Here is a 23,247-nt window from a genome sequence, read left to right as displayed (position 1 = left end):
TAAGCACCTGCTGAATCTTTGTTTTGTCAGGAGTCTTTATCATCCACCAGGATATCACAACACTTTGAACTTCAAGTGATGACACTAGCGTATATGGAAAGTGTCATCAAAGCAGAAACTTTTTTATTCTCATCAATCAACATGGAATTTGAGTCCAACATCATCTTCAGAGAAGTCGAGTTTCAATAGCATGGGAAGGAATAAAGGTGAGCCCAAGACCCTAGCTATTTTAATTAATCATATCTTAATTAAGAGCAATCTTGGTGAAGAGTCTGGCCATGTTGTAAGCAGGGACAGCTTTTGGTGAGGCCAAACCTTATGATATACCATACAAGATTTGTGGAATTTTCCACTCCACAACCATATGCCTGAACAAGCTGTTGAATCCTGTAACTAATTTGCAAGGGAAGGTGCAAACGTTCGAACCTGGGTTTAGCCATCTGCAACCTTCAACCCTGGCAACCTGGAAGCTCTGTTTGCCACAAACACATAAATATTGTATGCAGAGCCAAAGCCCCAATAGAGGAAATTGAAGGGAACTCATAGCCAGATATCTCTGTACGAAGATACACACTGATGCTTCAAACAAGGGCCACCAAAAGCTATTTAACCGTTTAATTATTGAAAGAGTTCAGAATATATAAAAATGCTAGTGAACTCTTTAATTATTGAAGGAGTTCTGGATAAGTAAATATGCTATTATACTGTTGAATTATAAAAAGAGTTCAGAGTAAAGAAGGCAGGACTAGAAAGTAAATGCGAGATGCTTGATTGAGCATCTCAAGAAACTTAACAACCCAATCAAGCATCTCAATAAACTTAACCCGCAACAAAAAGATTGTGTCCAGCAGTAAATCTTGTTCCAATCAAGTTCTTATTCAATGATCTCAAAATGTTGGAACAAGTTAATATCAACTCAAAATACGCTTAACGTATTTGCTGATGGACTCCTCTTTGTGGAAAATTTCCATTCCTCCTTCCCACATAAATGAGCTGCAAAGGGGTCAAGCTTATCAGCAGAAATTCCTGAAGGCATATCTTCTTTCCTAGCAGTTGGAGGGGGCAAAGGTTCATTCACTGTTTCTGGATCACTTTTCGATGCAAGTTCATCTGCCCTCGTATGCACAATCTCCATTCTCTTCCTCTCTGCCCTTGACCCAATAACTTGGCCCAGAATGGAGGCTGCAATGGTGTAAGCCATTGCATACTTTGGCATGTGGACAGCCTTTCGCAGCATTGCAATGAATGGTACAGATGCATGAACAGCAGTAAACCAAGCTGGTGAGAACTTCTCAGTATGTTCCCTCCAGATCCCTAGAGGCACATTTAAAGACATTCCCAGTAACCCGACTGCTAAAAACCTGGCTGGTAATGGTTGAGGTCTTAAAGCTTTTACTGCAGCTGTTCGGGCAAGGGCTGCGCGTGCTGCAACAATGGCAGGTGGGCACCGAAACTTCATATCCGGAGGAGGTTGGAGTATCTTTGCCACAAGTGGTAAGACCCCACTAACCGCACGAAACGATTTTGCAATGGGACAATTACCACTTTGCAACCACTCACTACTCAATGCTTGATGATCCTGCAACCATCAATCAAACAGGCAATTTTTTATGAGAAAAACAAAAACTTCAAACGTTTGGCAAAGGGAAAAATTCTTATCATTTACAAATCAAAACAATGCCCTTTCTAAGATAGCTGTACCTTTTTCCATGCAGTATTCCCTAATAATGAGGATTCAAAATATCAATCTTTAATGTTCACCTACATTCTAGGCTTTTAGCCTTCTTATCCAAGCTCTTTAGTAAAAAGACTTCCTCACAGAGTCTTAACGAAACTACATGGTGAAGCTTTGTATACCCCTGTTAATAAGAGGCAATCGCCTGTGATCCATGAAATATAGATATCGTAGGGACAATCTTAAAGTCAATAGCGTGCACAGCGCTTGATTCCATACAGTAGCAAAGTAGCATGGACAAATCATTAATAACTGCCATTAAGAATTAAAAGCACACATTGAGGGTAGTAAACACTAATTTCAAAGGTCAGACAAGCTTACAGTTGAAGATGGTTTCTTTTCCGGTCGCTCCTCCTTTTTGCCAGGTTTGTTGTTTTCTTTCATCCTGATTTTCTTGGACATAAAGGCATCAAAGCCAAAGGGACCAGATACTCCAAGTGAAGACAGGCTGATAGCTGCTGCAGAGGCAGCCAAAGGATGGAAGTGGACACTTGAAGCTTCTGAATTGGATATAAAGGACTCTGTGTCTTTTGCTGCCGAGTCCGTCCACCCAGATAAAGGGACCACACCATTGCGCCCATGAAACAGCTTAAAAGCAAGCTCAAAGTTGGGACCATCCTCAAATATAGGACCTTGATTGCCTTTCACCTGCCCATACATGCAGCTTTTAATCAGCTGTCAGACAAAAAAAATTACTTTTTGCAACTGGACGAAAAATGATAACGGTGGCAGCTGCTTTCCAAACCACTGTTGGAACTCAGACAAGAAGAAGCAAATCAGTATATTAAGCATCTACTAAAGACCCAATGGGCCTATGAGACCAAAGTCATACTATAATGTCCATAGCATATCTCATCATGGAACGGAAAATAAATCAAAACTATCTCACTAGAGTGACACAAAACTGTCCATGGAAATCTCCATGGAATATCAGGAGCATGAAACATGAAAGGAGAATCAGCCCCCAATAGATTGTATACCACTCTCTGAAATATCAAGCATGGGTCTAATGAATATGGCCGCCATGTCTCCCTTAGCTAAGTCACATGAAAAGGTGGCTTGATGGAGATGGAGCATGTCTTGGATCTAGAGCTGATGAGGGGATCATGGCAGACACCCGGGGGCCATGGGCATCAGGCACACTGGAATGTGCAGGCCCGGTCCGAGGTAACCCCCATCGGGCAAGGTGGGTCAGTAGCAACCTGTGGTGGGCTGTATGGGTGTCCTCCTGGATCCCGAAGAAGCTGGTGATGGTTGGCTGACGAGGGAGGGGTAGGGGTGCCTGGGGCCGTGGCTCTCTCAAGAAAATGTCCCTTTGTCTGCGAAGCTCCAACAGGAAGAGCCCTATGCAACGCTGGTCCACAAAGTCAAATGATCCTGGAAAGTGGGCCAAATCCCTCATGGAACATACAGTGAAACTTCGCGCGAATCTCTAGCATACTAGGCAGCGACATATGTAATGCTCCTCTATCTCAACCTTTGTGTGGCATAACCGGCAAATCCTCTCCTGCCTAGGTCTCCGTATAAGCCCCCCAGCTCTGAAGAAGCGCTCAACTCTCCCTGGGCTCCACTCTGAGGCGGTGGGATGGCACCCGTATCTAGCCAATCGCAATCTGCATGATGGGACATGTGAACACTCACGTAGCCCAGCTGTTGGGTGCGGGTCAGTGTGATTGATGCAATGGAGGTCTGTGACTGTCTGAAAGAGTGCATCCACTACCATCAGGGCTCCAGCAAACTTTGCCTGGATAATCTAGTGTGGGACTGATGGTTTGCTGCAGAGAGAACATCGTGACCTACGGCCTCTCAACTCGCCGTCAATCCTCATCGGATAAATCTAGTCCCCAGAGGGCTGCTCCATACATCAAGACTGGACATAATAAATTATATGCGCAGCCGTCTGGTCCCTCCTCTTCTATGTACTGGTGGCTGGCCGACAGCATCCATGTCCTCCACTCGTCAAACCCCTTGCCAAAACAGCAAACAATGCTCCAAATATGTGGTTCTAATCATTCTTAATCCTTCTTTATCTAGCTGCACTCTAGGATTAGTCCTGAGATTAGCATGTACATGTGTGTGCACATGACACATGCACGGAAGCCTTACTATATTGATCCATAGCCCTAAGCTTGATTAAGAACATTAATGCTGAATTAAGATGATTAAGACAAAGGAGAGAGAAGAACAAAGAGATTGGTGTCAAGGTTTTCTTATATTTAATATGGTACCAAAAGGTTGCATAAATGCTTGTACATGTGTGGGCCTTGGTCAGCCCCAAGGGGTTGACCTTCTATCCCTTTTCTACATGCTTCTATTGTTGAATGATGAAGATGACTTGCAGAAATGACTTGATGTTGGCTGAAAATGATTGAATGCTCATATATGCTTCTGGGGACCATGTCGGCCATATCTGTTAGACAAATATTCACTACATTCCCTTTTTAATGCTGCGCTTATGCCTTGATATGTCCCACTGCTGGCCTATTGCGTAGGCTCTTCCATGGACTGCTGATTGCTGGCTGAGAGTCCTGGATGACTGTTGACAGGAGCCCTAGACCCCCATGATGATGTTTATGATGATGATGATGGTTGTTGCTGATGATAATGTGATGCCCATGGTGAAGATGATGACTGTGACCGCTCCATACAGGAGGCCTACATATCAGAAGACAATATACACATATTTAGAACAATTAATTTAACTGTTATTAAACAATGGAAACAAAATCAGCAACACAAATACTGAAAATACAAATGACACCAGCACTGGGGCCGAGGGAGTGAAAACAACCAAAAAGAACGGGTTCAAGTCGATGAAGAGGTGTTGGGCAGAGTAGCCCCAAATCACAGGCTCATTCCCACCTTCATTGGGTGGACACCTGCCTTTCACTGGTCTTCCGGGACCGTGCACCAACAGGCACACCCGTACTGACGCAAGACAAAGAGTACACCGCAGAGGGAACGTGGCCTGGTTCTCTCCAATGAGCTTTGCTCCCAAATTCCCTACTGAGTTTAACCTTCACTGGCTCTCAAAAGCTCTGAGAGTGCAGTTAACAACACCACACAGGGAAATATACTAGCCACACCAGGAAGAATTTCCTGAACATGGCCAGCATATACATGCCATGCTCCTGCACTACACAACTTTAAGCATTTTCTGAATTTAAATTAGCAAATTTCAGATTTATTCAAATGAGAAAAAGAATATGAGAGCACCTGGTACGGTGAGTACAATCCAGATACAACTGGTACTATTTGTAGCAGGTACAATCAAGCACTTTAGGTACTTCACAAGTGTGCAAGTACAACCAACCAGGTACTATGCAGGTACCTGTACTTGTAGCAAGTACAACAGGTACACAAGGGTAGCCAGCAGGTACAGTAGGTACACCAGGGGCTGGTACAGGCGTGGACAGCAAGTACACAAGGGCTGGTACAAATGTGGACTGCAGGTACACAAGGGACTGGTACAACAGTGGACTGCAGGTACACCTGGGCTGGTACAGCCGTGGACAACAGGTACACAAGGGACTGGTACAGGCGTATACAGCAGGTACAAGCGTGGACAGCAGGTACACCACAGTAGGTACAGGCGTATACAGCAGGTAGGGAGTAGACTGCAGGCGATGGAGAGTAGGCGGGTACAGCCAGCAATCTTCAGGCGTGGGCAGCCGTGAGGAGGCAATGGAGAAAGAGAGCCACCAACCCACCACGTGGGGAATTTTTAAGAATGTTCCATGCAAAAAGGCTTATCAAAGGTTATAATACCTTAATACATAATTTATACTTATGGGCACCCACACTAAATGTCCAGTCCAACTTTAAATGTGTGTGAACACATTAGCTTATAAAAAAATTAAGGTTTACTCTAGTTTATGGATTTCACCTTTTAAAAAGGGAAAAATGAATACACTTACCACCTGTTCACACGCCACACCACCAAGTCAGCAAACTGCATTCCACGGTACACTCGGGGCGTCCCGTCCAGTGTATTGGCACAGCATAACAGGCAGACACACGCAAACAAGTCATGCAAAAACAAATTTATGCATGCAGGCATAAATGCATGTACACAAATAGTGGACGAAATCTCCCTTTCATGAAACTTGTACAAGAGGTTCTTGTCGGGCACAAAACTGGCGCGACAAATATAAATAAATATGTCATGGTCTTCCTATGGGGTGACAGTCCCATAGGTAAGACACCATCCTGGCTATACACGGGTGGCAACAACAGGCTCCCATCCATACAGCACGAAGCAAATCACACGGGTGACACGAAACTGGTTCCCGTCCATGTGACGTAGCACTGGTCGCACACAGGTGGCACTGATCTGGCTCCCGTCCATGTGACACCACAAAACTGGCCCTTTCACATGAGACACTGGCTTGGCCCTATGTGAACATGGCACAAATCTGGACGCTCTATGGAATGACAATCCTATAGAAGTGGCTCCAGAAATGGAGATGGACCAAATGGTGACAATGACACCTAGATGCTATCCTAAACTACTGGATTGGTCAAGGATTAAGAATGTTCATGCAGATGATTAGCCATTGCACGGGCGTGCACGTGATATTCCCTTCTGCTAAACTTGTTGACGGGGTAGACACTTTGTCATCCTTCCTCCCTGGACTACTACTGACTTTAAACTGTGACTTTGACGTCTACTGACTTTGACTTTAACTGACTGATATTTTTGTCTGAACACCTTCACTCCTGATCTCCACTTCCAAGTCTTGCTGAAGAACTGAGCATTTGTTCCATTGTTGTCACCATGCCTGCATTCCCTTACCCTTAACACAACGGTGGGTCACCTACCAGAACTGATCATGACTATTGCTAGGCCTTTGGAACTGATATGAGAGCTTAATGATGTACTGGTTATGCATACATACCCTCAGGGAATGCTTCCTCTGACTTCGCCTATTGCAGACCACTCCATCTGCTACCCTATTGCATCCCTTTTGTTGGAACTGTGCACCTTCCTTGAGACAATGCTTAGTGGGCTGAGCCTAAATGCTCTGCTACCAATGTTGCATGCGCGGAAGCCTTGCTGTATTGATCCACAGTCCTAAGCCTGATTAAGAACGTTGATGCCAAAGTAAGATGATTAAGACAGAGGAGAGAGAAGAAGAGAGAGATTCATTTCAAGGTTTTCTTATATGCAATATGGCTCTACTCCTTACAACCTCAGGTACGCAACACCCGTGTCACCAGAGCTTGCACCACTCGGGATGGCAGCCCTCTCTGCTCCTCACCACCCCTCACGTACGCAGCACCCTTGTCACCATAGCTTGCACCCCTCAGGTACGCAGCACCCTTGTCATCACAACCTGCACCCTTCAGGTCTTGCAGCACCCTTGTCATCAGAGTTTGCACCACCACCACCACCACTCAGGACGGCAACCTCTCTGCTCTTCATCTACCACTTTAGGTACCGCAGCACCCTTGTCACCAAAGCCTGCATCACCTCATCTTCTGCTGCCGCTACCACCTCGGAGTGCCTCTGCATGCACCAACGCGAGCCTTCGACACCAACAACCACTCGGAGTTCTTTGCCTCACATCGACGCAACTCCGACATCATCTTTGCTTCTGCACTCGTCTTTCTACTCAAAGTCACCTCACATCAGAGGGCTCTTGTACATATGTTCACTCACCATTATATATAGACTCAACGCACATATTTCATGCTGTGTTGTTTTGCTCTGATCTCTCGTACATCTAGTCCTTTTTCCCTCACATTGACCTTCTCGCCCTTTTCTACATGCTTCTACTGTTGAATGATGAAGATGACTTGCTGAAATGACTTGATGTTTGCTGAAAATGACTATATGCTTCTAGAGACCAAGTCGGCGAGCTTCCCTACTGTCGGCCATATCTGCTGGACAAATATTCACTAAATTTTCCCTTTTTAATGCTGCGCTTATGCCTTCATATGTCCCACTGCTGGCCCATTGCCTGGTTGCTGCCGACTGGCTGCTAGGTTCTCCCATGGGCTGTTGACTGCTGGCTGAGAGCCCTGGATGGCTGCTGACAGGAGCCCTAGACCCCCGTGATGATGTTTATGATGATGATGATAATGGTAATGCTGCTGCTGATGATGTGATGCCCATGGTGAAGATGATGACACCTAGATGCTATCCTAAACTTTTGGATTAGTCAAGGATTAAGAATGTTCATGCAAATGATTAGCCATGGCATAGGCATGCACGTGACAGATAGGGGGCAGCCTTGTTTCACCCCAGTAGTGCTGGAAAATCTCATATGACGTACCTCATGGGGCTCTCACACGTTTGGTGACGGACTCATAGAGGGCAATGATGCTCCAAACCATGTCAAATGGGACTCCTATCACCTGTAGACGTTGTAGGAGATGAACTCAGGGTACAATATCAAAAGCTTTGCAGAAATCCACAAAGCATCAATAAATCCTATGATGTCGTGCTCCACCATCGTCTATGATGGAACAAAGGGTGAAGATGTGGTCAAGGGTAGAGTAGCTCCTCTAAAAGCCTGCATGTCCCAAGTGTTAGAATTTTGGGCATCTCATTGTGTGGGAACTAGCCCTTGTATAGGCGCATGTGTATTTTCTCTCACCATTTATAGGCCGTGGCTCATTTATAAAACGTGGGATATTTACTCATGTGAGTAGGGCACCTTTGCCTTGTATACCTATACAAAGACCTCTCCCCTCTCGTGTAATCATCCATTCGCAGGCGCATTGCTTAACACCTACCTCTTGGCTAGTATTGCCCATAGTTGTCAGGTACGATACCGTACGGTTTGTACAAGACGATACCGTACGGAAAAATACGGTATGATATTTTTAAAAAATTATCATACGGTATCGTACTGTCTTTTAAAAAAATACTTACAAACTTTAGTATTTTCAATTTCAAAGAGAAGACAAGTTGTCACATGATAATGACTCAAACCAAAATTCCATTAAAACCAAGTTGAAAACATACATAGATGTTAGGCTAAAGCCTGAGTCATACAATGCAAGGCGCTCTAGGCACATGTAGCCATAGTAGTAAGTACAAAAAGTGGTGCACAAAAAAGGGAGGCTAGAGGGTTGGAGCTAGAATCTAGATGGAAAAGTGATCACTATCAAAATCAGAGCTCTTGCTAGGATCATCTCCATCAGAAGAGTGCCTATCGGAGCGCTTGCAGAAGTCACCCTTGTCATCAAGCTCGGGCTCTCTAAGCTCTTATGACAAGGCAATCGAAGCGTCCTCATTTGCAGGAGCAGAGGAACTACCGGAACCTCATCGTGTGTTTTGAAAAATTACTTATAAACTTATGTCAGAATATGAAGCGGAGATGATGACAAAATCTGAGAACACGAGCAAGTGCACTGCAGAAAAATACAGCAATGGAGAAGGAGAGAGAGAGAGGCGTGTAACTCTGCTCTATATACACAAGAAAATCCCGAAAATATGATACAATGAGTGGGGCCATTTTACATGGGCCCATATGAGCAGTCGGCCAGCAGTAAGGACAGCCGACAGCCACCCAGAAGTCCACGACCAGGTGAGCATCAATTGGCCAGCCCCAGATGGTCCACAACCCGCACCAGCTTCAATCGGCCAGCAGTAGCAGAGAGAAGAAGGACCAACTGGCTAACACCTGAACCACTCCAGACAACCTCCCACACCTAAAAAATAGGAAAAAATAGGAAAAAATATGGAGAGTGGGGAAAAATGAGAAAACACCTAATCCGGGCAGGCACACCCACAACAGAGGCCCTGGTGTAAATGTATAGATAGGAGATGACTTCTAACACCCCCTCTCAACTCCTAGATGTGGAACCAACCCCAGGGAGCTGGAGTGCCATCGGAGCATAGCCTAAGGTAGAGACTTTGTGAAGTGGTCCGCCGCATTGTCCTCCGTCGAACAATCAAGTAGCAAGATGTCACCAACCAAGATCTTCTCACGTACAAAGTGATATTGTATCTCTATATGCTTGGTCCGGGCATGGAAGACCGGGTTCTGAGCAATAGCTGTACAACTCTGGTTATCGCACTGGATGACTGTCGGCTCCTTCTATGTAAACCCAATCTCGCCAAGCAACCTCCGTAGCCACACAACATCGCAAGCAGCACCACAAGAAATCCGGTACTCTTGCCTTTGTCGATGATAAGGCAATAGTTGGCTGCCTCTTAGATCCAAGAAACTGCTCCTAAGCCGACGGTAAAACTGTAACCTAAAGTAGATCTCCTCGTGTCTGGATCTCCTCTCCAATCTGAGTCACTCCAACCTTGGAGTCGGACTCCATCCATCAATTCCCCTCCTATGTAGAAGAGTCCAAGATCCTTCGTACTCTACAAAACTGCAAGATCCGCAATCCTGCGTCCCAATGAGACTTCAATGGCGTCTGCATGAATGAGCTCAACAGCCCCATGGAAAAGCTCAAGTCCAATCTGGTGTTCAGCAACCACATCAATGAACCAACCAGCTTCCGATACTGAGAGGCATCAACTGGCTCACAAGGATCATTCACTGTCAACTTTGTGTTCGGGTCCATCGGCAACGTAATAGGCTTGCAGTTCTCCATCCCAAAGGCCTCAAGCAACTCATGAACATACCGTTGCTGAGAGACAAAAAAACCCCCTCTGGGTCTGCCAGATCTCCAATCCCAAGAAGAAGTGGAGTAAGCCTAAGTCGGTCATCTCAAACTCCTTTGATAAGGCAACCTTCGTCACTCCAATGTGCTCCACATGACCGCCAATGATAATGAGATCATCCACATAAAGGATGATTAACGTAACCATGCCGCGTTCCCAAAAGAGATACAGGTTGGGATCTGCAACCGATCTCTGAAATCCAGTCCGGAGAAAGAAGAAATCAATCTTCTGATTCCAAGCCCTAGGAGCCTGTTTAAGACCATACAAGGCCTTCCTTACCTGTAAACCATCCCTTCTAATCCTGGAACCACAAAGCCTGGAGGCTGCTCAACATACACCTCCTCCTCCAGGTCACCATTAAGGAACGCAGATTTGAGATCCATCTAATACACAAGCCACCTCTGAGAAGAAGCAAGGGCAAGAATGGTCCGAATGCTGTCGGTGTGCAAAGGTATCCCCATAGTTGATGCCTAGCCGCTAAGCATAACCCTTAGCCACGAGTCTGGCTTTGTGTTTGTCAACCGACCCATCCAACGCATATTTGGTCTTAAAGACCCATTTGACAACCGTTTTCACGGCCTCGGGACCAACTCGCAACAAGTGTTGTTCTTCTTAATGGCATCCCGCTCCACCTACATGGCTTCCTCCAAGTATCCTGTGCAAGGGCTTCCTTAACGCAAGTGGGCTCTTTGTCCTACATGATACGAGACATCAAAGCATAGTTTACCTGTAAAAGCTCCGCTGAATGACTTGTCAGCAATCTTCGAGGTGTCCGTCCTCTGTGATCCATTCATAGGGAAGCTCCGTGACACCCGACTCCCGAAGAGTGTCAACTAACCACCTGGGTACTCGAACAAAATGTGGAGCCTCCTGCTGCTGCGCGGGGGCTCAACTCAAGTTGCAGGCTCAACCTCCTGAACTAACTATGGTTGTCCAGCTAGAACAATGGACTGGGAATCTATTGGAAGGTTGGCGATTTCGAGCATGTGATCTATGGCTAGAAGGTGCCTTGGATTATCCCATAAGTGGAAGCATGGGAAGTTGAAGAGCCATATATAGGCTAGAGTGGCACCTTGTCAGAGTCAGAGGCGGCTCACCGAGAGATGGAAGCCCGGTGGAGGGATGCTACAATGCCCGTTGGGGGTGTTCGTGGAGCTCGATGGTGATGTGTCTCCTACGTGCGTTAGTCTTCCGCTGCGCATTCTGACATGGTATCAGAGCCTGGGTGTGTGTGGTCCTGGGCAACTCAGGCGTGTGTGGTCCTGGGTGACCCCCTCGCGCCTCGGTGACTTGCGGAGCTCGAATCGAGGGAGGGTGTTGGAAGGTTGGCGATTTCGAGTGTGTGATCTATGGCTAGAAGGTGCCTTGGATTATCCCATAAGTGGAAGCATGGGAAGTTGAAGAGCCATATATAGGCTAGAGTGGCAACTTGTCATAGTCATCTCCTCCGGTCGGTGTTTTGGGAGGCAGCTCACCGAGAGATGGGAGCCCGGTGGAGGGATGCTGCAGTGCCCGTTGGGGGTGTTCGTGGAGCTCGATGGTGATGTGTCTCCTACGTGCGTTAGTCTTCCGCTGCGCATTCCGACAGAATCATCATCAGAATCCTCTGGGTCTCAAAGAAGTGGCGGCTCATCAACAGTGGAAACCAGAACATGCTCATCAAAGACCACATCCCTGCTAACAACAATCTCATTCCTCTATGGATCAAACAACCTGTATCCCTTGGAAAGAGAGTTATATCCCACAAATATAAGATTATGGGACTTGGAGTCGAGCTTTCCCCCTCTGCTTCTTTGAAATGTGTACATACTCATCGCTCCCAAATACACGGAAGTGGGAGACATCAGGTTTCCTGCCAAAGTATGCCTCAAAGGGAGTCATATTCAGTACTGAAGTCGTCGGAGAACAGTTGAGGATGTGGACAGCCGTAGCCATGGCCTCTCCCCAAAGTGGACAAGGAAGATCACGATGCTCCAGCATCGTCCTCGCCATCTCCACCACAGTTCTATTCTTACGTTCTACCACTCCATTCTCTGATGGCGAACCTGTATTGGCTAGTTCCCTCTTGATGCCATGATCTGCACAAAATCTGACGAAAGCATTTGAAGAGAATTCACCTCCTTTGTCAGCCCTGAGAGTCTTTACCTGTCACCATTTGGCCACCCAAATGGTTCACTCTTGCTTTCACACTATGTACATATTGGATTGGTGTCCATGGCTTATGGAATATGCCTATGCAGGTGATTGACACGTGTCATGCTATATAGTTGGATATGATATTCCGTTGGGACTTGATGTTATCATGCCCGGAATATCTGGAGGACTTGGCTTTCCGCTGGGACTTGTGCCTTTGTGTACATGCCCGGAAACGCATGGAGGATTGGCTTTCCACCGGGTCTGGTATTGCATATACTTGCCTGGAAACACCTGGTCTTATATGGTTTCATGAACGGAAATTGCTCATGCCAATGCTGCATTGCATAGCATCTTTATGTGCTTGCCTGCAAATGAAATTGCATGCTGTTTTCATGCCTGCATGACCTATGTGTAGTTCCGGGCTAGGGGACACCCGCCCGTGAACCGTGCGTGTGAAACTGTCTGCTGACATGGTTGTGTGGCATGTGAACAGGTGGTAAGTATTACCCAATCTAGGCTCAAATAGCCCTTAGGACTTAGCCAATATTTATAAGTGAGTACGTTCCCATTTCATTAAAGTTTGGGCGCCCAAAAGTCACTTATAAATTATGACCACTTCCAAGTTCACACTCACTGAAGTCCCGAGGCGAACAAGACTCAATGTCCAGGACCTGATCCTCCCCTTTTACTCATAAATGGGCATCTCCCCATATCTCTTCACCTGATTGGACCCCAATTCACTTACTTATTAAGAGAAATTCGTGTTTTCTCTTCATGAGGATTTTTGGAGGCTAAAAACTTTGTTTTTCCACCATTTCTCTCCATTTCCAAGCTCTCCATAGCCATACCCAACTTGCTAGGGTGTTTTCAAAGCTTCCAAGAGTGTTTCGAAGTGCTAATCACTCTCCTCCTCACTCCCAATGACTGAAATTCAGTAAAACAGCTCTCATTTTTGCTGTAATTTCTAGTCTTTTTGCTGAAAACCCTAATTTCAGCCTTCCTTTCTCAAGTTGAACCATAGGGGAAGCTTTCCCAGGGTTCCCTTCATCCTCTTGAAGACTTTTGTCGCGAAGGATTGCGGCAAATCGAAGATATCCACACTTCTAAAGCTTCCAACGCGAAGGCCTCCGCTTGCAACAACTTCTATGAAGACTGGTAAGCTAATTGGACAATGTGTTGTCATTACTTACTCAGTAGAAGGGCAGGACTCCTTGTTTAGCCGCCCTGTGTAGTATTTCTCTTGTCCTATGTGCTCTTGAAGATGTTGCTACCTTGCTTGGTAGAACATAGAGCCAATGGTAGAGAATATGGACACTGAAGTCGGGCCGGGCATCAAGGCAGCTCCTTGGTGATCTACATCGACATACCATTGTTTTCTAAATGCTGAATTTCATATGCATTGGCATGGAGGATTTGGCAATGGATGCCCGTGAAGCTATGTATTGAATTTCTCCAATAGTAATACAATTTACTCAAGGGAGGGGTCGGCCGTTCCGGCTCATTGTGTGTCTCTTGTCAATTCAGCAATTTACATCTTGTATTTGAGCAAGTGTCCTTCAAATCTTAGTGTATTTAAGTGTATTGATTAGCATTGTGTTCAACCAAGTTACATTGGTATCAGAGCATAGGGTTCTCTTTCACTTCTATCGTGAGAGACGATCACCGTGAACACTAGCTATCTCTACACTTAGAACATTATGGACAGCCATACAATGAATGTTGGAGATGCTAATACTTGTAAGGTTCCCCCCTTCCACAAATAGGGGGAAACGCTTAAGATAGTCCGCTAAGTCTTATCTTAGAGAAAATTTCCTACTCATCAACACCTTGACCATGCAGAGATTCAAGGATATGATTTATAGGTAAGACCTAGTTCTATCCCGCAGGGGGAGCGTGGTCTTCTAAAATCAAATCACCCATAGGGTAATTGATCACATAAATTGGGTAACTACTAGTCTTGATTCCTAGAGACAACGCTTTTTTCCTCATCCATGCAAGGCACAGCCGTTGGCCTAGTCTTCTAGAATAGAATTGCTCGAGAACCTATTTATCTAACGTAGGGCTTTCACTTAGTATGTTGGAAAGCTATCCGACTAATCGGGTCCACCCGTCCGTAGGATGGTGCCGTCGGGGCATTCCATCCTCCCACTTTCCACCCTACTCACGCGTCAATTTGTTTTCTAATTAATCCTACCACACTGTTTGACATAAACAAACATGTTCCTTAATTAAGGCCCTTTCACAAGGTTTATTAAAACAGCCCTTGCCTTTTTCCACAATACAATAATGCCAAAGATAAGATTTATAAAAACAAAGTTTAAACATGAATCAATTTCATACAAGCCAAACTGGCTCTCTTATTCTTTTCCTTTATACCGCCGATGATCTAGAATTCGGCCTTCCAGCCTCCACATGCTGGGCAAAACCCTACGGGACCATACACCTCATCGTCGGCCGCTGGCGAGGACTCAAGCCGGCCTGTCGCCCTCTCAGGCTCCATCGCTCGATCCTCCCGCCCCTCAGAGGGATGTCTGCGCACTAGGGTGGGCTAATTCACCGCACTAGCCTGGGCCCTCAGAACTAGGCAGCATCATCACAATCACTTGCCTCAATCGGCAAACCTCATTCTCCCAATGGTATGAGGGATACCATGGGCCAACTCCGGGCCTTACTAACGTCTCCGCCGTCTGGCTATACAAGCACAAGAACGGGGCAGCGTCAAGGCAGGGAGAAGTTATACCTGTACCTTAATTTAACCAAGATAACAATCCATTTACTCACTAAACCATATGATTAGGATCCATGTCACCTTCTTTAAGAAAACAATCTTTTTCACAAAGATTTTAGCATTTCAACTTGAGATTGCGATAAGACATTCTTTATTAAGGCATATGCTATTGCTTAAAAGAATACAAACTTTAAATGGTAAATCAATCAAATAGATCACTGTAACAATCAATAGAGAAGCCGGAGCCATACCTCAACCCCTAAGAATGATATATAATTGAAAAACAAAATATGTATATACCTTATAGAAATTTGTCGTTTATCGTTGCCTTTGCTCGTTAACAAGAGCTTTAGAACTTGACATATGAGAATAGAGTCTTCTAATACCTTGTCTTACGATTGAAATCATCCAATCATCTCCAAGCTTTATCTCCTCTTACTCATACTGTGACTCTTCTCTCTTTCTAAGATCTATGGCAAAATAGCCTTTTCTTACAGGGCTACGGCATACTATTCTTTCTCTAAAAGAAAAGCTATGGAGTTTTGGTCTCTTCCTCCGAAAGACTATAGCAATCTAAGCTTCTTTTCTGAGATGTTAGATAAGAATGAAGGGATAAATGCATCTCAAACTCTAGGATTACCTTGAGGCTACTTGCTGCCTTCTCACAGTTTTCTTTATGTAGAGACCCTGACAGAAACAGCAAACTGTTTCGGCCATAACTCTCTGATAAAAACTCAGAATATGGTCATGTAACCAGTCAAAAGAACGGGAAGGCATCTGGTCTACAAGCCAACGCGGGCAGAATAGGCAAAAACGTCTGTATATAACCGCAAACGCACCATCTTTAGAAACGCGTTGTTTTTCCACATTTTTAGTATGCATGGACTCTAAATGTGTAAAAGTACTCTAAATATAACCTCTTATCACTTAAACTCGAAATTCTATTTTTGGAGATACTTATCTCTTAATAGAACTATTCTTATGTTCTTATTTCTTTTAGGATTTTTAGAGCTAATATTTTTATTCTAACACTTTTCTAATGTTTCTAGTCTTATTGTCTCACTCTTTCTAATTACACTCTCTTTTCTTATTGAAATCTATATTAAAAGAGACACATACATACATGGCTTGGGAGGGACTGGGCTGCAATTTTCTATTGGTGCAGGTATTCCACGTATCTCTCATGCCACTCATGCCTTCGAGTGTGCTCGTGAGGGAGAAGTTATGGCTGAAAATGTCAATGCATGTTGAGGGGCCAGCCATGCCTCATGCTTACAGGGCACATGTATCTATGCCTTATGCATCACCTTTTGGTCCAAAAATGATGCCAGTCACAGGAGCTGTCCCAATGGACAAACATGGGGGAAAACATGTTGAGATGCACACACATGCATCAAAGTCTCGTGACTTCAAAGCCGGAGACAAATCTGTGAAGTTTGACACATATCATGGAGAATATGATGCATCAAAGGCACTTGCTTTTATTGCCCAGTTTGATATTGCTTTCAGTGATGAGGATTTCACTCAGAAATCCATGATCCGGCATGTAAGCATGTTCATGAAAGGCACGGCTGCCCATTGGTGGCTCACGGAGAAGCTCTCACCGAATCCTGTTAGATCATGGGAAGAGTTCAAGGAGAGGTTCTATGCTCAATTCTTGCCTCCCAATGCATTGAATGAGATAACAATGAAGTGGGATTCGGTAAAGCAAAATGAGGGGGAATCGGTAAATGCATATGTACAAAAGTTTTGAAAAGTGCTCTTGGAGGTGTCTCCATTTATGCATGTCACCGAGGCGGAAAGGAAGAGAAGGTTTCAATCAGGATTGCAACCCGTGTACAAAGTGGGATTACAAATGTATCCTGGTCATACCTTACATCAATTAATCGCAGCCGCCACCGCCACCGAGCAATTGGAACTCAAATTGAGTCGATCCAATAAGGCTAAACCCTCATTTCAAGGCAAAGAGAGGGCTGTCCAAAACCTGCAAAATGATGGACAGCCACCTAAAAGGGACCAAAACCAAGCCAAATCAGGTCCAAAAGCTGAAAATAAGTTTGCTAAAAAGCGCCCTTAAAAGCCGGCAAACTTTGGTCTTAGTGCTGAGAAGAAGGAGCAATATATGCGTGAAGGCAAATGCTTTACTTGTGGCAGCACTGAGCACATGGCAAGAGCATGCCCAAATAAGAAGAACAAAGTTGAAAATGCTAATGTACCGAAGCCTAATGTGCATATGGTTCCGGATGTGCAGGGCAACACTTCACATGATAGCAAAGATAGGGTTGTATGTAAAGCTTGGGGATAGCTCAAAGATCAACCCGCTTTGTTCATGTTTGATGATTGTGCATCGGAGAATTTCATATCCACTCAGATGGCAGCTGCTTTGGGTATTGAAGTGAAGGACATGGGTCCTCAAATTGAAGCAGGGGCTGCCTTTGTTGGTAGAGAAAAGCAGGTCATGCCTATTTTTGGCAAGTTGCGCATACACATTCAAGGCTATGTGGATCAGGCGCCTTTGATGGCTGTGATGTATTACTTGGAAGCCTGATGCTGGTGAAGAGGGTGATACCATTCCCCTTGTATCTCATGTACAAATTAAGAAAGTAATGAAAAAGAGTGTTTTTGCGTACTTGATTTTTGTACGAGATCATGTTGAGAAAAATAATGTACATGTAAACACTCTTAGTAATGATAGGCTGAAATTTTTGCAAGAGCACAATGATTGTTTTGTTGATGAGTTACCAAATGAGTTACCACCTGTACGACCGGAAGATCATCGCATTGATCTTGTGCCGAGTAGCTCACCACCTACTGGCTAGCCTATCGTGTAAGTGCATCCCAAAAAGAGGAGATCATGAAGCAAGTGAATGAGCTTCTTGAGAAGGGTTTGGTTCAGCCAAGCTCTTCCCCATATTGTTCACCCGTCCTCTTGGTTCAAAAGAAGGATGGATCCTTTTGTATGTGTGTGGATTATAGAGCTTTGAATAAGCTTACCATCAAGAATAGGTTTCCGATTCCACGCATAGACGACATCCTTGACAAGTTGGATGGATCGGCATGCTTTAGCCGAATTGATCTCAAGAGTGGATATCATCAAGTGCGTGTAGTGCCTGAGGATGTACACAAAACTGCTTTCAGGACAGCATTTGGGCTTTATGAGTATCTTGTTATGCCTTTTGGTCTTACAAATGCCCCGGCTACATTCAATAGAATGATGGATAGCATATTCCGTGGGTACAGGAAATTTATAGGTGTCTTCTTTGATGACATCCTAGTCTTCTCGAAGACCGAAGAAGAGCATAAAGCTCATTTGGCTATTGTTTTTGAAGAGCTCCATACGCATAAACTCTTCATAAATGCAAAGAAGAGTGAGTTCTTCTTGTCAGAGATACATTATCTTGGGCATATTGTGTCCAAAGATGAAGTGCGGATGGATCTTGCAAAGATTGATGCAATTCGGAATTGGCCCGAATTGAGTTCGGTGCATGAGATCCGCAGTTTTCTTGGATTATGCTCTTACTACCACAGGTTCATTCGGCACTTTGCATGGATTGCTTCTCCTTTGCATGATTTGACAAAGAAGAAGGCCGTGTTCAAATGGACTAATGTAGAGAGTGATGCATTCCTCAAATTGAAAGATGCAACTACTCATGGTCCAGTGTTGATCGTTCCGGATTTGCAAAAGCCTTTTTGTGTGGAATGTGATGCATCTGGAAATTGCATAGGGACTGTCCTTAATCAAGAGGGACATGCCGTGGCTTATGAGAGTTGTAGATTGCATGATGCAGAGCTATCTCTTGGCATTTATGAGAAAGAGCTCTTGGCTGTAATTCATGCACTTACTATATGGAAACAGTACCTTCTTGGGGCTGATTTCACTGTGAAGACAGATCACCAGAGTTTGAGGTATTTTCTTACTCAAACTAAGTTGTCAAAGAAGCATATGAGCATGGCCAATTTCCTCTCTATGTTTCATTTTCAGATCTTGCACGCCCCAGGAAAGAAGAATGTAGTGGCCGATGCATTGTCACGAAAGCCGTATGTAACAGCTATCTCGGTTGCCTCTCATGGGGACTTGTCTACCATGCGTAATTTGTATCATACGAATGCTGATTTTGCCACTATCTGGGCTGATTTGATGGCTGGTCATGCACATGTCTCATATGTGATCAAAGAGGGGTGTCTGACATGAGGCAAAAGGTTTTGGATGAGTGCCATGCTCCTCCATATGCTGGTCATAGAGGCATAATGCCTACTACGCACATGATTGAGCGGTATTTCTTTTGGCCAGGTATGCGGAAGGACATAGAGGCACATGTACGTGCATGTATCACCTGTCAAAAGGTCAAATTTGATAGGCAAAAGGCACCAGGTTTGCTTCAGCCATTGCCTATTCCCACGCAGCCATGGGAAAGTATTACAATGGATTTCATTATGGACTTGCCACGTACCCAACAGGGTAATGATGCAATTTGGACAATTGTGGACAAGTTTAGCAAGCAAGCTCATTTCTTGCCGGTCAAAAAGACCATCAAAGCTGAGCATATGGTTAAAATATATCTTGCACAAGTGTTCAAACAACATGGAATGCCGAAGTCCATTGTGGGGGATAGAGATCCCAGGACTACAAGTCTCTTTTGGTGGGCCTTATTTGATAATATGGGCACCAAATTGGACTTCTCATCAGCTTATCACCCTCAAACGGATGGACAAAGTGAGGTTGCAAATTCAGCCGTGTTGGATCTCTTGAAATGTTATGTGGCGGATCAGAAGTCTTCTTGGGAGAAGTACTTACCGCTTGTGGAATTTGCATACAACAACACGGTGCATGCATCTACGGGAAAGGCCCCGTTTGAGATTGTTTATGGTAAGGTGGTTTTGCCACCCATCCTTCGCACAAAGGATGAGATATTTGCAGCTGATGAGTATGTAAGAGACTTGGATATTGCTTTTGCTCAGGTGCGGACAGCCATTGCAAGGTCACAAGACAAGCATAAAAAGGCTGCCGACAAGCATAGAAGGCAATTGGATGTTAAAGAGAATGATTGGGTATTGCTGAAATTTGAGAAAGCAAGACTTGCAAAGAGGCCTCGCAAAGAGGGTGCATATCTCAAGCTTGCAACCAGGTACTATGGACCTTTTCGAGTGATCGAGAAGATCAATGAAGTGGCTTTCAGATTGGCATTACCTAGTCATTGGAAATGGTCATTAAGGATCCACCAGAAGTGGATGAGCTTGAGGAGATCTTGCAGCCAGAGCAGATTGTGTATCACAAGGAACGCAAGCTTGCTGCAGGCAAAGTTGTGAGGCGTTACCTTGTGAAGTTTAAGAACTATCTTCCCATTGATGCTAAATGGGTAGATGAAGAGTTCTTCAAAGATTGCCCGCATGTGCTTCAGACATATTTGGATGCATTTCAGTTGCGGACAACTGTTTAGAAGCGGAGGAGAATGTCACCATTTGGCCACCCAAATGGTTCACTCTTGCTTTCACACTATGTACATATAGGATTGGTGTCCATGGCTTATGGAATATGCCTCTGCAGGTGATTGACACGTGTCATGCTGTATAGTTGGATATGATATTCCGCTGGGACTTGATGTTACCATGCCCGGAATATCTGGAGGACTTGGGGTCATATCAAGTGATCTATGCAATGTGTCTAAGCTTGTGTCTCTACGGCCAATTGAGCCATCCCTTTGCAATTGACAATTTGCATGTCATGTGCAAGACATGCAGTGGCTAATCCCGGGGCTAATCCTGAAGAGGCAACAGATAAAGAACTAGACTTGAATTTGGAGTAGATTTAGCTGTTTTGGCAAGGGATTGATTGGTGTTGGACAAGGATGCTGTCGGCCAACGCACGAAAGAGAAAAGGACCTCTCGGCTGCGGTGTTTGAGGAATACCTTGTCCAGTACCTGGCCGACTTGCAGTGGGCCAGTCCACTAGGACTTCCCAAGGCCCATAAAAGGCGATTTTGCTCCCTGTTGAGACTCATTCAGTCCAGCCCGGACTGGGTCTTAGATTAGGTGCTTTACCTTTTGAGGGGCAACCATGGGCTAGCCAAGATGTACCTTTTTGTACCATAGAATATACTGAATACTCAGCTCTCTCTCTCTCTCTCTCTCTCTCTCTCTTCTATATGCATTTTGCATCAGCATGTTCCAAGATGGTGCTTAGGGCTGAAAGAAGACTCCCAAGGCTTCCGCGTGTGACATTGGTATCAAAGCTTCAGGCTGATTCTGAGATATTGTTGCTGCCCATGTCCCACCCACCCTTAGTGCATCAAGCATGGATCCATATGCTTATCCATGAAGCTAGGCACTCTTGGTTGGTAAGATCCCGATGCAGATTGTGATCAACCATTGCCCTCCGTCACTCTGGTTATTTTCCCAATGCCATGTGCTCAAAACCTCTGCTCAACGACTACCTATATACTCCTCAAAACATTCCATGACTTGTAGAATACCCATATTCCCAATGCCACGTACGCTTAAAACCTCCAGTCTCCCGATCGATCACCCATAAGATTCCCAAAAGATTTCATATCTCTGGCCATGACATGTGAGCAACCGGTGAATCTGGTGAGGGGTTTGGAAACCAAATGGACAAGATTTCAAATCTCTCATACTCAAAGGGAGAGCAACAACCCACTAAAGTTGTTCTGATAAACTAAAAAGCTCTACAAGTTTCCCTCAAAAGTGCTTTTCCATGAGGACAATCATACTGTGCTTGGATATCCCGTTTCTGATCCTCCTCACCTTGTCTATTCCCTTTCCCTTAAGCTTTTCATAACGCTAAGCCTTGTCCATGGCAATACAGCCAAAAGAAGAAACCTAGCAAGCAACAACAACAACAGAAACCTTGACCCCAGAAGAAGCATGAATGGAACTCACAGGTGTAGGAAACCTCGAGGAAGGCAGGAAGGAGAAACTGGTGGACTCTCCGATGTTTCTTAGAAAAGGGCATTTCTTCAAGCCTTCGGTGATCATGCGGAGGTCTCCCGAGCAATCACTGCTGTTTTCGAAGAAAGTCATTGCGAAAGGAAAGTAGAATAAATAGAAGCAGAAGCAGATTTAGAGAATAGGAAGGAAGAAGAAGACACGAAGAGAAAGAGAGAGAGAGAGAAAGCAGGAGGAGGATGATGATGATGATGATGATGAAGATAAAGAAAAAATCCCTGCGCGGAGGCGTCCGCCAGGCACGCGCTTGGTCAACACATTTTTACATCAAGCGCTGGTGTTTCTGGAAGACGGTACCTTTCTTTCATGCTGACTTGGTCTTTGGCATCAGGAATTAATGGCGTTACTTTTAATAGCCATGCTACGAAGGGCCTAGTCACAGATTGAGGAAGGCAGTTTTTGGACGATCTCCGGTAGGAGATTGATAACCTCCCTGCTTCTAATGGCTACTGACTGGAAAGATTACCTGGCTATAACAGTTATAGAAGACGAAGTAACCAGCTACAAGACCAAGAAGGCTGTCCTGAAGGACACCGAGTTCTATCACACTCATCTGGTTTCTCCCTGGATGCTCTCCATGCTCCAGCTGATGTAATTTTTGTTCTATTCTAATTCAATTCACCGCGCTTATGGGAAAAAAAAAAACTACGGGCCTACTCACCAAAAACGTTAAGAGCTGTGGGCAGGTACTTTTTTGATAAATAATTGTTGGGCGATAATACTCTTTACAGACCACGTGTACACCCACGGAAAAGGCATCTTGCAACTGAGAACTGTGGGTAGCTATTCCACCCAAAACTGTAACGATGGTGGTTGGGGTCCAGTCAACAAACACATCAACACTGAGGGTGCATGGGCGTGGTCATAGTCTGTAAAGAAATGTCAGATGAACGAGTGATTGAGATGATCTGATTGGTTGGGCAAAACTTTTTTGTGGGCTTCCCAAGTGTGTAAACACCCTAAGGCTCCACATCATGCCCCCCTAGCATGCCTCTCCTTGTTTTTTTGGAATAGAAGCCTTGGCCAAGTCCTATGTTCCTCCCTTCCATTGTT

The 23,247-nt window shown here is 44.9% G+C and overlaps 1 protein-coding gene across 1 annotated transcript; it reads right to left on the bottom strand.

Moving 5' to 3' along the window:
* Positions 1-684: 684 nt before the first annotated feature.
* LOC147639400 (uncharacterized) lies at positions 685-22,460 on the bottom strand. Its single transcript, XM_086790876.1, has 3 exons — positions 22,129-22,460; positions 2,057-2,383; positions 685-1,579 (listed from the first exon to the last, which is right to left on the bottom strand). Exons 1-3 carry the CDS (start codon positions 22,267-22,269, stop codon positions 917-919), a joined length of 1,131 nt encoding a protein of 376 aa, XP_086647002.1. The 5' UTR covers positions 22,270-22,460; the 3' UTR covers positions 685-916.
* Between the last annotated feature and the right edge of the window lie 787 nt (positions 22,461-23,247).

The sequence above is a fragment of the Cibotium barometz genome, chromosome 4, assembly GCF_041138505.1.
Source record: "Cibotium barometz isolate CiBa-2024 chromosome 4, ASM4113850v1, whole genome shotgun sequence".
Lineage (NCBI taxonomy): Eukaryota > Viridiplantae > Streptophyta > Polypodiopsida > Cyatheales > Cibotiaceae > Cibotium > Cibotium barometz.
Note: the sequence above shows the minus strand (reverse complement) of the source record. Positions and strands in the feature narration are given on the sequence as shown.

What these genes read in the sequence shown, in the direction of transcription:
- LOC147639400 (XM_086790876.1), bottom strand. Translation starts at nt 22,269, where the DNA reads ATGACTTTCTTCGAAAACAGCAGTGATTGCTCGGGAGACCTCCGCATG. An exon ending in CCTCGAGGTTTCCTACACCT is followed by an intron (nt 2,384 to 22,128) that starts GTGAGTTCCATT and finishes ATGTATGGGCAG; the next exon opens with GTGAAAGGCAATCAAGGTCC. An exon ending in AAAAGAAACCATCTTCAACT is followed by an intron (nt 1,580 to 2,056) that starts GTAAGCTTGTCT and finishes TGATGGTTGCAG; the next exon opens with GATCATCAAGCATTGAGTAG.